General features: G+C 39.7%; 1 protein-coding gene across 7 annotated transcripts in view; it reads right to left on the minus strand.

Moving 5' to 3' along the window:
* Window positions 1-16,191, minus strand: part of ARHGEF18 (Rho/Rac guanine nucleotide exchange factor 18) — a 53,737-nt gene that overhangs the window by 4,117 nt on the left and 33,429 nt on the right. For 5 of the 7 annotated variants that reach the window (XM_083811274.1, XM_083811273.1, XM_083811276.1 and 2 more), the window contains 13 exons: window positions 15,848-16,096; window positions 14,957-15,033; window positions 14,303-14,481; window positions 13,822-13,913; window positions 13,331-13,519; window positions 12,533-12,670; window positions 11,319-11,440; window positions 10,811-10,867; window positions 10,106-10,153; window positions 9,021-9,488; window positions 7,966-8,293; window positions 6,175-6,297; window positions 1,699-6,091 (listed from right to left, as the gene is read on the minus strand). In XM_083811274.1, coding sequence (XP_083667400.1) covers window positions 5,931-6,091; window positions 6,175-6,297; window positions 7,966-8,293; window positions 9,021-9,488; window positions 10,106-10,153; window positions 10,811-10,867; window positions 11,319-11,440; window positions 12,533-12,670; window positions 13,331-13,519; window positions 13,822-13,913; window positions 14,303-14,481; window positions 14,957-15,033; window positions 15,848-16,096 — 2,231 coding nt within the window. In that variant the 3' untranslated portion in view covers window positions 1,699-5,930. Of the gene's footprint in view, window positions 1-259; window positions 904-1,698; window positions 6,092-6,174; window positions 6,298-7,965; window positions 8,294-9,020; window positions 9,489-10,105; window positions 10,154-10,810; window positions 10,868-11,318; window positions 11,441-12,532; window positions 12,671-13,330; window positions 13,520-13,821; window positions 13,914-14,302; window positions 14,482-14,956; window positions 15,034-15,847; window positions 16,097-16,191 lie in introns of those variants that run through there. The other 2 variants (XR_014575350.1, XR_014575351.1) reach the window with 2 other exon arrangements.

Consider the following 16,191-nt stretch of genomic DNA (forward strand, 5'->3'; position numbering starts at 1 on the left):
TAAAACATCAGTTTGTTACTTCCCACAAAGATAGTCATCCTTTGAACACTGGTGTGCCTAGAAGTTTTTCATTATTGGCATACATTGGAAAAATAGAAAAACTTCTGCTTTTCCGAGTTCCAGTTTTTTGCCACAACACAGGTATCAACAGCACTTCAGAGACTTAAAAATGCAGACTAGAATGCAGACTACTCCCCTGACTCCTGTACACAGAGAACCGGAGCCCTCCAAAGGTGCTTTGATACGCACAAAGACTTACCTCTGTGCAAAGCAATTCGGACTGCATCATTTGCACCACCACATTCAGAAATGGCTGAGGGTTTCCCTCAATGGTGACTACAGTGTAGAATTTTAATGGTTAAAAAAAATTAAAAAAAAAATCACACCTCTTCCTTTGAGAACACCCATCCTAGTTCTCCCACTCTCGCCCCAATTTTGCATCTGTTCTGATTTCTGGAATTATTTGAGGTTACAGTGCTTGGGTTAGCTTGCCAGTATGCCACAAGTGGGGATTTTACCAGGAAACACAACTTGCTGACTCTGGAGCTGGGAAGCACTGCACCAGCCAGAGGCTATGGGCTGGTACAGAGAGCGAAGGCTGCCAAATTGGCAGAAGCAGCAGGGAGAAAGTTTCTATTTTCGTTATACTTGTTCCAAATGGGAACCGATACTGTCTGGGACAGAGCCAGGCATGTCTCAGACTGGCACCATGCAAAGCAACTACATGCTAATATAAGCAACTTCGTTAAGTTCACTCTTTTGCTAGTATGCTGAGTTCAGACATTTTGAGATCAGCTGATTCCTTCCTAGGGTGCTCACCTCACTGGCAAGATCTGCAACTATTAGTATCCACTTAACACCTCTCCTTTGGAAAACTGTCAGCGTTCGTATGGCAGGTTATTTCTGTCCGGGGTAGAAAAGGAGAAGCACGTGAGAAGTGGTTGCTGCTTTGACCTTTGGTTCAAATAGAAAAAAACACATAACATAGAGCACATATATGATTAATGTATATGCATATAAAGGCAGTTTTTTTTTTTTTTTTTTTTATTGCTAGAAGTTGGTTTCAGTCCTATTGCAGCTCTGAAATCCTTCAGTGGAGAAACATTGCAGTCATTGTAAAAATCATCATTTGGTGTGCTAAGATCAAGTTTACAGTTAATCAAGAGTGCACAATTCAACAGAATATTAACATTTAACCGTCAACTTTACAAATAAAATAAGACTACAAAGACGTTGCTACTGAAGTATCAACAGTAAAGGAACTATTTACAATGTTTACACCCTAACAAAGAAAAAACAAAACAAAAACAAACCCAAACACTTCCCCAACAAAATGGTCAATTTAACCATGAACCATGATTATTTATTAAGTCTTTACAGTGCAAGGTGGGCCTAGAAACCAGACCTAAGACTAAATAGCATCAAGAGAGTTCACAGCTCTGAGTGACATGCACGCAGTTATGCCGACAGGATCTATTTCCATGACAATTTCCTTTTAGGTACAAACAGCAATGGAATCTGAAATAAACTTTTCTAAAGTGCTCCAATTTCTTTCAGTACAAAAATATAAAAAAACTGATTTATAAACATGGCACAAATGGTACGAACCAGAGCTCACACAAATGGTATTTGATGTATCACATGCTGATGGTAAATATTCACGAGCTGCCAGTTGTTACAAAGATTTTGGGTCTGGCCTTGAAGGGAGAGGCAAAGGCTTTTTTTTTTTTTATTTTTTTTTTTTAAATTTATAAACCTATTCAGCAAGAAGGTCAGGCAAGAATACCATGTATAATCTGGCATCAAGGAGTGGTTTTTTTCCTTGTGAGAACTGCTGGGGAAGACAACAAAAATGCTCCAAATTCCCTTGCACAGGGGCACAACATACAGGAACATCACTGAGCACCACCAGGGGAGACTTAGCTCCTATTCTGCTGAACTGAAAGTAGAACTAAAAATCTATCTTAAACCTTTCCTAGTTTAAGTTTCATCCTTCATTGTAAATGAAAATGACAAACACCAAATCCCATGTATGCAGGATCACCTAACTATTACTCAGAAAGACAAAACTGCTAGGAATTTATTTAGAATTACTCCTACCTTTGCAGGAATACTATTTGCTTGCTGAGCAAGAATCTCTAGAAGTACCAATTCTTCTGCTTCATGCTGGGAAATGATTAGCGATCTCAATTTATGGGATGTGCCACATCTACAATCCACAGATAGTACAGCTGAAAACTAGGAAAGCATTTACAGCATGCACAGGGCAGATGTGCTCAGTACTAGCGAATATGGAGGGATCTTCAGTCTGAAATACAAAATGACCACAGTCCAAATGGGAAGGGACAGAGGAAGTCTCTTTTACACCAGAGTTAAAACTGAGAATCAGAACCACAGAAACAGTCTCTACATTGCAACATCACAGGACAAACAGGACAATAATTTTAAGGCTGTGACACAAAGCAAAGAAGAAGGCAGTTCAGAGCTCGTGCTGTAATTTCCTCTACATCCCAGCTCAAGAAAGAAGCCAAAAGGCACCTGGGAGGCAGAGTTTTGAACTGTCTAATCCTCTGATATCACTTCAAAGGAAACTTTTATCTGAAGTAAGCAAGAGTCAAATGGAAAGGATATTACTCAGAATCAATAGCACGTCACTTAGCCCAGGATACAGAAGTATTTTGCAATACAATCTGCTTAGAAAGACTATTTTTCTACAAATCAGGTTTGAGTAGAATCCAAAACAAGTGCACTCAACTAGAGTGATTTAATAACAATTTCACAGATTCAATTTTGCAGAAGTGCAGACCCACACTTTATTTAAAGAAAATATTTCACTTGCTTGTTAACTTAAATAATTTAACGTGCTTGTTCACTTAAATACCTTGTATGGCACTTCTATGATTTTGAGATGATGCAATCTCTATTCATGGGGAAAATGGCTTTCCTAAGACTAGCTGCAGCCAGACGTGTATTGAAGACAGGTAACTTTTAAGATAATTTCTCAGTTACAGATTGAAAACCAGTATTCCAAAGAACTCTTGGTGTGCTGAACCAACAGCCTAGCCTGTAAAAGGCCCGTGTCCATTTGCTAACAGCCACAACTTATCCAAAGCACTGCTGACAATGAATATTAAAAGTTATATTTAAGTTAAAACATATTAAAGGAAATGAGACCTCACTGCAGACTTAACATTTTCCAGATGTTACCATCCTATATCTGAGTTCGTTCACTGCACAGAGTAAGAAGAAAAATGTTGCCAAATAAACCTCTTTGGTCCATAGAACACTCTCTCTCCCATACATTAAGACAGGCACAAAACTGAGCCAAATACATGTTTCTAAAAATTGTTTTAAAATATCTAAACAGAGACCTCCCTCCTTGGCTGAGGTGGTTTATTCCACTGATGCAACTTAGCTTTAGGTTAAAGCTGCTAAAAACTGGTAATTTAGGGCAATGGGGGCATAGAGTTTGCACTAGGAGTGGCCCAAACCACAGCATGGAGAGAACATACTGTACATTCTTGCTGCTTTGCTGTACGTTTACAGAAGGAATTACACGGGTATCAGAGATGACTAGAGTCTCCACATTGGCTGACTGAAGAATCAGTCCTATAGAGCTGCTGAATTGATCAGAAGTTACATTCATTTTAAGGTATTCCCACTATTTTAACCTAGGTTTTAGGAATGCAAAAATACACTGTAGAAATAGGTTCTAACCATTATCAACACAGTATCACAACAATGCAAAAATGCCTACGCTCCTCATACTGTTTTCTGCAGATCTAGACATTGATAACCTCTGTAAGTTCTGCAAGGCCCATGATTTACGAACCAATACTTTGGTATTAAAGTGAAGTGTGTCCTATTTAATTGTATTATTTTGCTGGGGAGGTGTGATGGGGGAAAGTATCACCAGTCTGATAACAGACTAGATAGTTCGGAGTTTCCTCTCATGTAACATCTCAACTCTGTTGAACTCTGTGCCTTGTTTCAGGTTGATACCAGTATCACTCAGCAAAAAGACCCTTAAATACAGCATTACAGCAAGGACTGCTTGCTCCCCAAGACAGAATCAGTATTTTGTAGCTCATCTTTTTGCTCTCACAATGACCAGTAAGTTTGGATATTTCAAGTTCTTATCTGGAGACACTAACAACCCTAATTATCACCTCTTGGAAATAAACTCCATATTTTCTGCTGAAAATTTACGTTTCTTGCACTGTAAGTACTGCAATAATTTTAGAACCTTCAAGCAAAGTGAAGTTACTGTCTTAAAGAACATTACTAATGTCACATAGGCCATGACAACTGAGATAGAGTAACTGATTCAATGATTTGAAGAGAGACTGATAAACTGCCATTCCGAGCCACTGCCATGAGGCTGAATGGGAATTGATCAGGCATTCCATTCACTTGTGCTAAAAATCACTCCCAGCCAGGGTTAAAGATACAAAATAACCCCATCAATCACGTTCTGAAAGGTATTAACCCAAGTTTTTAAACTCCGAGATTCTGATTTCTCTAACTCCATAATAATGTCCTCTGAACAGTTTCTCCTGTGCACAATATATCTGACTGGTCACATTTGACACACATCGGAATACACGTCCTTCGGTGATGTGAGTAATAAAGAACTGAGATACAGAGCAAAGTAATAGAATACAACAAATGACTGTGCAAATTACTACAAAGAGAAATAATGCCTTTTGAGCAGGGCTCTGTTAATATCATCATCATTCCATAATTAAGAACTGACCCATTTAACAAGAGGTATCAAAGCTGGTTTAGCTGTAAGCAGCTAAACCAACCCAGGTTTAGCTAATAGCACTTCTTTTATTATTAAAAAAAATAAAACAACAAAACAAACAGTTCTTATTCCCTTCATTCCTTACAGTGCTGCAGAGAAGCTTCTGCAGTAACAGCAGCTTTGATATCTTCTGATACTCGGAGTAAAGTCCCAAGAAGTTGGCAGACAAACGAAAGATGCAGAAGACTTGGGATGAAACGAGACAGTAATTACTGCATTCAAACACTTATTATACGTCTTCCAGCAAGGAACAAAATCCAGGCCTCTAAGTTCCTTCTGAACCAGCTCATGAGTTTTGCCTGGGAGCCTGTACTGCTCTCACTAACCGGAGAGCCACTCAGTGTCTGCAAAGAGACAGGCTTCCTCGTGCAAGCCGAAATCCAATGAAATGTGCATTGAGTCCAAGTCTTTGTAACCGCTGGGTGTCCTCACATGTTCAACCCTCCTCAGCCACAAGCAGGTGGAGCTCTTGAACCTTGAAGACTCTGAAGCAGCTTACCTCGTCTTTCCTACTGTACCTGGCCACTGAGCATGCGCTCCACTAAATTTAGTAAAGAAACAGAGATGCTAGCCTGGTTCCTGTGAGGCGGTATCACAACGTTCATCGTGCCTGGCTGTAAGGAGACTGGCTTGCTAGTCAACAAGTTAACACACAGTTAGCATAATCCATTACAGCGACCTTGCACCTGTGAAAAAGGGATTTAAAAAATCTCAGCCATTTCGGGGCTTACTACTAAAATTTTTTTTACATAAAAATCTGGGAGCTTCATTATCAACTACAACAATTTACAAGATGGTGCCCACAAAGAGCGTAAATACACCAGAGAGAGCAAATTGCAGTAAATGGCAGCACTTTAACATGCTCTGAATTTATACACCCATGCTATGCGTCAACACATTTCCACGGTTGGAGAATTCAAAAGCAAATTATTACCACTGTGCCCTCATTTTGAGCTGCTGGCAAAGAAGCCAACAAAGTAAAACTGTAATCCTGGTCTGGTTGTTGTTAGTATTAGCGGGGCAAGGATAAAAAGACATCCATGTCAGGTCTTTGTCATGTTGAACACTGGAGCCTGAGTTCTTGAATCAGTATGTCAGAAGACTGATCTTTAAATGGAAACAATTAGAAAAAAATTACATCTTCTTTGCTGGTATCGTCTTGTGCATTTAACACAGTTGACTGAGAGGTCACCAGGGTCTGAACGTGAACGTTACTGGGCTTGAATGGGTTTGCTGAGGCAGATGAAAGTGCTTCTGGCTGACCATCTGTAGAGCCATATAATTCTATAGAAAAAACAGAAGAAGACAGATTCATGACACTGCACAGTCTGACATCTCCACAGATGTACAAGTTAGTCAAGAAGTACCTGTCTGGAATGAAGTGGTCTGGCTGCTTGGGAGGACTGGACTTGCTGATCGCCTGCCTCTGAGGATACCCTCCTCTCGTCCAACGAGCCTAGGGGGAATCAGCTGCTTCTGATCAACAGATGCTGAAGAAAATATTTTACAAATCAGTATTTGACAATAGCAGTACTTCACTGATTTCACTGCTTCATGCTGGAGGCCGCAATACAGACACCTTTGCATATTCGAGGAAGCTGCTATACCATAAAGAGTTGTTGCTTCTGTAAGTTAAATTTTCTCTTCAGCTGTTCAGACCATGAGTACGCTTTCCCTCTCCTCTCCCCTGAGGACCTCCAATTCAGTTACTACCAGCTTGACAACCACAAATTCAAAATCTTGTATTATAAAGCACAGTGGAGAAAAAAAAATCTTTGTCCCTACCACTCAAATAGCAATGGCTATTTGCTACTTTTAACACACAAAACTGCAATGAACTTCTGTCTCTGCTCTCCATCTGTCTCACAGCTGCTCAGCTGAAGAGTACATCGATTGTGGTGTTATGGCCTGTCAGTTTCTTAATTTCAACAATAAAAGCAATTCATGAAATGGTTATTCTGGATCCAAAGAACTCCTCTCAGTAACATTCCTGACATGTCACAAAAACCAAATTCAATACCCAGTATTTTGCCACTTGTACAGAAAGTCCTGTTCCATTTTATTCTAAGATCTACATATGGGCATAAAAAGCATGCATCCCACTAATGCTCATGAGAGAACAGAGACCAATATATTTGCGTTTTAGGCCTTTCATATAAATTTTGGAAAAACACCATTAAGTACATTTCCACTGCAGGGATCATTATGTAACAGCTATTAAAAATAAAGCTGCAGAGTTGCAGTATTAGAGCTCTATTTGCCCATTTACCAGTACTTGGTATTCAGGCGTAGGGGGTATTAGGCTTCGTTTATATGCAAAAACATAAGTTTGTAATTCTATTAAACTTCAGGTGCAGAGACAGACTTTTTTGCAACACGCAGAAGACAACCCCACTCCCTGGGCAGGTTTGGCCCTGAGTCTGCTGGAGTAGTGTAGGCCCAAGTGACGTGCAGGCTTCTCAGCTCAGAATCCTATATAAAGCTAGGGAGATAATTTTGTAACTTTAAATTATAGGCCCTTTTCTCAGGCTGGCAGAAAAGCTATTTTTAGTGGTAAAGAAAAAGTGGTTTTTATTGTGTCTGTCATTGGCAAAGATCACTACTTTAGTACCTAGTAGTTAGCAGCAGAAATTACACCATGACTAGGTAACTGTATTTTTACTTGCTTCTATTTCTGACAAAATTAGCCCCTTTCAACTCCACAACACATACAGCATCTCAGATCTGGCCTGGAAAACTGTATTTAATGACTGACTGGTGCTAAGAAAGGCACCACATTTAGTGTTATTACAGCTCTGAACATAGTGAGAAGAGGTTAAGACAGCCTCAAAACATTTCATTCACGCAGAACAAGCAAAACATTTGCTATTTCCCTTTACCACTACAATTAGGCAAGATTTTATATCCAGGTTTACAAGTGCTCACCATAATTCTGTCCTATTGGCTTACAGCACTCCATTTCCAACATTATCTATCTGGGCTAAATTTCCAATTTAACAGTACATGCACATTGAGCTCCTAACTTAAGGACTTCAAGAGCCCACAATTTGTAGCACATTAATTTCTGGGTTCCACATGGGTAGTCAGAGTTTTAAACTACAGCGTTCTGTCTCCTTGTGATGCTGGCAGAGGTTAGAAATCCATTTAAATACACTTACCCGAACTGTCTGTCCTGTGAGATGCTTTGCTCTTCCCACCTTTCTCTTTGCTTCCTTTTGTAAAAGCGGCAAGCTTAGTAGGGATCTGCTGCTGAACTGCAGCTGGTTTCTGTATCTGATTAGTTGCACTCAGGAGGTGGATTGGCACTTCGTTCTTCAGTGCAAGAACTGGACGATTCTCCAGGGTGGTACTGTCCCTACGAACCAGCTCTGGCCGTTCCAAGTAATCTATTCCGGAGATGCTCACTCTCGCAGAGCTTTTCAAGACTGGCAGAGATGGTTCTACCCCTTCTCCATTGAAGCTAATGGAGTGGCTTTGCATCTGGTTCTACATGAGGAAAAAGGCGTTCTAAGTCAAACAGGTACTTTCATTATCTCAGACACAATAAGGAGAGACCACCCTCAACCCTGGAGACACAAAGCACTTTCCTTGTGAGAAATGCAACAGGCTAGACCAAGCTCAAAGCATGCCGGCAAATGGAAGAGAAAAAGATCCTCAGCAATTCAATTGCTTAATATCACACCTAACAAAGGAACACAACGGTGTGTACTGGGTCTGGCTGGGATGGCGTTAACTTCCCCTGCAGCAGCCAGCAAACTGCATTAGGTAATGATAGAATGGACAGAAAGCCATACTTTCAGACAGTAATAAACAAGCCAATTTAATTGGACCCCAAAATTCACATTTTGAAACACAGGAGATGTCTTTAAAATCAACTGTATAGAACGCTGTCAACGTAGTGCACCTTCTGCAATCGCCTGCCTGCAATCGGGCAGTTCCTGTATTTCAAAAATCAGCAGTCAGCCACATTCAGAAATAACTTATTCTCTCTGTCTGTCTCTTTTTAAATGCTCCCATTAGCAAATGTCTGGGTAGAATTTCACAGACACTGAAGGACTTGCAAGCCCTGATCTCTCTGACAGTAGCCAGCTCCAGCTACTTCAGATAGTGGCACAAGTAGCTCAGTAAAAAACAAACACGGGTTAGTGCTGCACGAAGGGCAACCTTCTTTCAGAAGCAAGCAATAAACAGAACTCCAAGAAAAACTCCTTACCTGTCCCATTTCGGGGGAGAACGTGCCTGACACTGTGTTCTGCTTTTTCAGCTTCCTTAGCTGATCTAGGCGCTCCTTCTCCTTCTCTACTGCTCTCTGAGCTTCCCGCAGCCTCTCTAGGTCATGCTGATAGGCCTCTCGCTGCCTCTCGAGTTCTTCTCTATCCTGAATCAACTTGTCTTTCAGCTGCCGAGCTTCCTCTTCGCGCTTCTGCAGCCGGACTTCTGCGATTTCTAGTTCCCTCTGCTGCTGACTCCTTTCCCGTTCCCAGCGTTGCTGCTCCAGTTTCAGCTGGTTCTGAAGTTTCTGTACATTCATCAGTTCTTCTCTCTGTTTTTCAAAGTTACGCTGTTTCTCCTGCTCTAGCAGCAGGTTGCCGCGCGTAGACTGCAGCCGGTATTGCTTCTCCCGGTCTATCATGGTGGCTCGTTGCATCTCAATGTAGCTGTCCTGCTGAGATATCACTGCCTAGAATGGAAATAAGAAGTCCAAAATGAGGCACATTGGCTCAAAAACAAACAAACGAATAAACCTCCATACAGCTAAGCAAAAGACAACAGTACCTATCAGATTAGGTGACTGACAGCTTTGTCTTCAAGAGCAGACCTAACTTTATAGCTTGTACAGCCCATCGCTATTGACACGATACTAAAGATGGCTGAGGAATTAAGTTTTGAATACATCTGTCAAAATTAACATTTCTTGCACCTAGAATTTCTACTCTGAATCTGACAAGATCACTCAAAATATTGCTGAATACAAGGTTACAGTAAAAAACATCTAATATATGCAGACAAGTGTATATTAACATCAATTTTAAAAGAAAAACACGGAGAACAGAAGCTCAAAGTAGCAACAACTGTACTTAAGTAAGGAGGAAAAGGCATTCAATCACATAAGACAACAGATACAACACCTCCTTCAAAATATCATACACCGTGTTTGTTTCCCTGAGTCTCAGGTCTTGAATTCTACAGTTCACTCTAGTTTTAGGGGATATTTTCAAGGTAGCTTCTCTACAACTGCGTAAGTTTTATTATATTTAATGCCTAACAGACCTCTTGGAGAGTAGAGTAGTGGTTTACCTGAAGATTGAAGAGCAACTGTAGCAGTTTTTGTATCCTTTGGACAAGCTGAAGAGGAGGGGAGGCAGATGGGATAAAAAAATAATAATAATAAAATTTAGACACCAAAACAGAGCTCCATTTCATTGCAGCATTAGACTTTTTTCTTTTTAAAATAATGGACAGAATCAGTAGTATGTACAAGAACACACACACTGGAAGAACGACTACAAGAGTATTCTGACATGGTAACATCCAATACAGCAATATAGAAGCACAACGAATTTCAGTATATTGGTCCTCGCGCAAACTGAGTCAGGGCTCAGCAAATCTCTCTGGGATTCCAGGGAGCAATCCTCATCACGAGTTTTCTTTATATGAGCTATTTAATGACCACTTCCTCCCATGCTCTAGCACTGAATCACTACACCGGTACAGCACTCACAGGAGATTCAGAGGCAAGTTTTGCCGGTGAGCTAAGAACATACAATCTCTCCAGAGATGCAGAAAGAAGTAGTTAGCCAGCTCTTTGAAATGCACGTCTAAATAGCCAGAACCATCCTTGTTTTCTAATGGGACATTCAGAATGCATTTGGAGTCATAAGGTACAGGCTGTTTATGAGCTTGTGGTTCCACAGCCATTAAAAATACCGGTCTGTTTATTTTGCATGATATTTATTATATAGCTATTTCCCATTAGATTTCCTAACAGCAGAAGTAACGTACCTGAGACTCTATGGTGGGCTGAATACCACTGTTGTCATCCAGCCTTGTTATATCACTCTGAAAAAAGACAAAAACAACAATCTGCGCTAGAGATACTTGTTGGACATTGGTAGTGCTGCCAGAACATGCTGGAAGGGTTCACCTCACCAGGGAACATTGTTTACAGCTGGAGCAGAGATTGCTCCCATGCACTGAAGGACACATACCAAAAGTACTTAAATCATAGTACAGAAGGAGATGCACGGTCATTAAAGGTAACAAAGATACAGCATCAAATGAACAAATACAGAACGGAATTATCATGCCTCTCAAGCAGTAAGCTATAATCCATCAACTCACCCCCAACAAAATTTCCTTAGCAGAGTCAAGTAATTTCACGGACAGAACTCTTTTACAGTCCAGCCCTACCAGACATTACAACTTTCAGCTTAGCAAGGGTTGTTCTGCAGCACTATTGTAATGAAGAACCTGAGGAAACACATTTACTTCATAAACAAGCCCAACGTACAGTTTGAGATCCTTCTTCTGCATCCAATGGGAGGTCCTGGAGATGCACGTCTGAACTTACTGCATGGCCTCTCCAGTCCCACTGTCTCTGGTCACCACCACTGCTCTTCCCAAGACTATTATCTGGAAGAGAGACTGGCATGTGAGTGGTTCACCAGCACAGAGCTTGTGAAAACCCACTGCATAACAGAGCAAATGAAAAAAAAAAACAACACATATGACTTTGAAGTTAGAACCAGTTTGCTACTACACTGCTTATCTATGCTCATTAGAAGTGGGAAGTGGACAATAGGTAGAGTAGGACTGCTCAAAAAGGTATAAAACTCAAGGAGAGCGGGTTATAAGAAATAGTGAGATTATGTTCAAATCACATTATGATACTTTAAGTGAAACAAACACAATAGAGAATGAAAATAATCGTCTGTGGCTACCAGAATTGCAAACTCCTAACATGGAATACTCAGTAGTAGAAAAATCTTATTCAAAGCAGCACCACCAGAAGCATGGAAAGAATTAGTGGGAGATGGAAACTGTACTGTATAGAGCACCTGTAATAAGACAGGCATATATAGCCTTTCATGGGCGAGAGAAAGGATTCCAGGGATAAACTACCAGTGAAATACAGACCTTTCTACTTTGCACGAAGCAAAATGAAGGGAGGTAAACAGCATCTAGTATTTCCACTTATTTCATCAATTAACTGATAAAGCATCTGTGCCAAAAGGATAATTTATACTGTTTAAAGATTCAGCAAGCCTTTAGTGGCTGCGAAGATATGAAAACTTGTTTCCATTTTTGTCATTCTATAATAAAAGCAAGCAGTTGAACTCACATTTCCTAGGTTTTTATGTCAAGCTTATTTTTTCAACAAAATTAAAATTCTGTGTGGAATTGTGGTAACTAGAAAATGTGGGTTAAGGTAACACCTTTAACGTTACACCAAGAGCCCTACTCTGCTCTCTAGTGTTGGTACTGGAAGCGAAAGATTCAACATACTGATACAGCATGCTAGGAATTTATTCTTATCCTCTTCTCAGGAACTTCTTGTGAAGTTCCCTTAATATCCTTACATCAGAGCCTCAATTAATTCATTTTTCTTATCTCATAGTCAGTACAGAGAAGCATAGTAAAGAGCTAAGGAGCTTAAATGAATGCTAGACTTTAACAGTGCATCAACAAACATAGCACAGTATCCCCACAGTCCCTCTTTCTTACTGTTGTTTGAAATTGAGGGAGTACTGTCATATCCTCCAAAGGTCTCTGCTCTCCTGGGGAGTCCCGGTGCACAGCTATCTTCAGGCTGACAGTATCCATTTCCTAAGTGAGTGAAGATAAGGTTCTGGAGATTTTCAGCTAGGAAGAAGAAGAACATATCATTTAAACAGCCAGGTCTACATAGTAAGACAAACTCATTGTGCTAACAAATTAGGGTATGTGTATTTATATATATATATATATATATATATTTTTTTTTTTTTTTCCAGCCACCAAGTACACTAAATATCGGGTAGTTTGAAAGACTTCTTACAGTACAGATGGATTTTCTTTCACGACCTGCTGTTTACGACAGGTTCTTCATATTGCATAAATGAAGATGACCTCCTCCTTGAACACAAGTCTGATTATCAAGCCTTGAATGTTTCTTTTTGTCAAACTAAAAGTGATTGTGGTTTGTGTTTATTCTCTTTCTAAATATGCTGTCTTTAGATAGGCTATTTAAATCTAGAACCCTGATACAATATTACATTTCAGGGTTATTACATTATTAGATCACCTTATTACCCATCTGAATAAACTCATCTGAAAACTTCATGGGTTGATCTTAAATAAGTAAAAAATCAAAACTGTGGAGGTCCTCTACGTAAAAACACAGGTGCACCCTACCTCTCTTGGAGATGCATTATGAGTCTGAACAGCATTATACAGAATTATTACAAGATGATTTTTAAGACTTGGGCTTATCCCAACCTCTGCACCTGAGTGAACACATACACATTCCCACATTGTATTTACCTTCTACCACTGCAGACTTCAAAAGTGACTCTCCTTGCAGATTTTCTGAGACATCCCCCCGAAAAAGTAGCCTAGATCGGGTTCCTTGGGAATTGTCTTCAAACCCATTCATTTCAGACATTTCTAGATAAATCTGTTGCTTCTCAGTTAGACTTTGCATAATCAGGTCATCTTTCGTGCTCAAACGCTCTAAAGGAAGAAACAAACTCAGTTCTACCTTCTAAATCACTGTCAAGAGTACAACATTCAGTTTGGAAAATTACCATTCATTTCATAGTCAGAGCATCAGAGATATAATTAACAGCTGGAGGAAAAACTCATGGAGCACGCAAGGCTTATTAGACTTTTTAAACTTAATTATTTCTATGCAATCTTGCAATACCTTGAAGGACTTCTGAAGGAGCAACTTGATCATGTGATAAAAGAACAAGACAGTTACGTCACAAGGGATGTTGAGAAGCTGCTTGTAGAATATATACCTAAGTCATTACCTTGGAAATCTCTCAACTTCGCAGCCCTTGCTTCAGCCACCCTCCTTTCTGATTCGGGTTCATTAAACGTTCCTCCTTCTTCATCAGGACAGCTATAAAAAGTGGGAGACAAATGTTTGATTTACACCTTAGATGACTTAAAATCATCTTGGCATTCAACCTGAAGATTATGCCTAGGATGTCGTTTATCTTGTGTGTCAATCTTTTTCACTTATCCAAAGCTTTGTTGCATTTGACATCAGTGAACCAACTTTTTTTTTTTATAAAAAAAAAAGCAGAACAAAGTCTTCGGCTGATTTTTCCAGCATCTTTATGAGCATCTTCTTCCCAATAAATATTCATAAACTGCCTGCTTCAGTCTTGCATTGAAAGTTTATGGACAGTCAAATGCATTTTTACAATAAACTTGTACCTACAAGTCCTGTGAAGAGAAGGCCGATCAGCAACAAATCAAGCCCTCTGGCTTTCACTCATAATTTACCTTTCTACAGCTCTGCGGATGTGAGCCATCCAGGAATTCCTCTCCTCTTTAGAGCTTGTGTGAATTTCATACATTTCTGGTCCTTTTAAGGAAGCGCTGATTAAGAACATTGCCTTTTCCTCATTAGCTACCTCTCTTACAATCAGTTTTTGTAACGAGATAACTGGTGGTTTAGAGTCCTGTAAAAGAAAATATAAAATGTATTGCACTACTTTATACAATTTTTTGGAGTCTGTGCTTCTTAGCTCCCTTCTGCTTTCTTACTTATACAGGGCCACCATGAGCTATAACATTGCAACACCAAACTTTACCACTATGGCCTCTTCACATGACACTTTTGACACTTGTCTTTAAAAAAAAAAAAAGTGAAACAAAAACTTCTGGATCCCAGAAATCAAGAACAGTTTCAAAAAATTTGCTCAAATGGAGACAAGGGAACACTGTTTTGCTCTAAAAGACAGAAGGAGAGATTCACAAATACCAGAACTTACTCAGGAAAAGTGATTCTATAATAACTGGCTTGTTTATTACTTCATTTTCCTTCTGAATCTACTGTAACATCTACCTAATATTTCTATTTTTATTTCTTCTGCAATTACTATCACCTTCAAAAACACTCCAAGTGAATGTATTAAATATGAAACCAATACCCACCACCGATGCAAATGTATATTTTTGGTCCTTTTCTTGCAAGAGCAACAGTACATCATTTAACAGGACTGCCAGAATATCTACAGTAACAACAGAAAGAAAGAAAAAGATTTTGAAGCAATAAGACTGGTGCAGACTCAAAAAAATTACTTAAGTTTCCTGTGTACCATGCGTTAGCACATCAACATTTGCAATATTGGGCTGGCTTCTGCTTTCCACTGGGGTTGTCCAGAGTCAGGATGGACATGTGCAGAAGAAGCAGAATTCAAACAGAGCCAATTTAAAGCTTGAAGACAACTACACAGGCATCCTACACATGCACTCAAACAGTCACGATGGAACAAGTTTCCCTCAACAGCAGATTCTTCTGAAACTGCAGATGTTCATAGTACCAGCTACTCTTGGCTGCATTGTAAGTTCCATTTGAAGCTTCTCCTTGAACATTTGAGCAATGAAGCTGTTAAAATACTCACTGATGAATGCTGTTTTGATTTTCTGGCAAAACAGACATTATAAAGAACAAAGGTGTCATGGGTTTGACACAACATAATTTTTCAAAGTGTGAACCAGAGCTCGCACAAGATAATGTCTTTCCACAGGAGACTAAGTCAGTATGACTCAAGGCTTTATCATCTACCTAAAGACCTCCCACTTGAATTGGAAAGCAGATCAGACAGATAATAAGCAAACAGCATAAGGAACTTATCATGCACCATTATAGAGATGCTTATTGGACAAGCCAGGAATAGAACAAGTGCTATTTCCTCCAATATCCTATTAAACAACTGGGTTATTGTCATCGTACTTTATGCTCAATCGATTAGTAAGAAACAGCTACAGAACAAAGCAAAATCCCGTTTCCTAGTTATACTTTTCCCTTTCCTGGTCCTTTACCTTTGAGTCGCCCTGATGCAGCTTTCCAGTACAGCATCCCATCGAGCAGAAGCCGCCTCTGTCCCATATCATCCTTCCGGAAGAGAAGCCCATTCTTGCATTTCCCAGATGATTTTTGCTCCATTTTATGCATAATCTCTTTCAGGCGCTGCCCTTTCTCACACTCATTTACCATGGCATCTACATGAGTGATTGTGTTCTTAATTAAACTAAGGGCCTGGGTCAGCTCTTCATAATCCTTAGTTCCAGCTACGAGAGAAGGATAGTAATTAGTCCCATTTACAACTCTGGAATGCAAATATGAGTCATTCAAACATATTTTAACAGGAAGATTCCATACTGAA

Source organism: Anser anser (assembly GCF_964211835.1).
Source record: "Anser anser genome assembly, chromosome: 25".
NCBI classification, from domain to species: Eukaryota; Metazoa; Chordata; class Aves; order Anseriformes; family Anatidae; genus Anser; species Anser anser.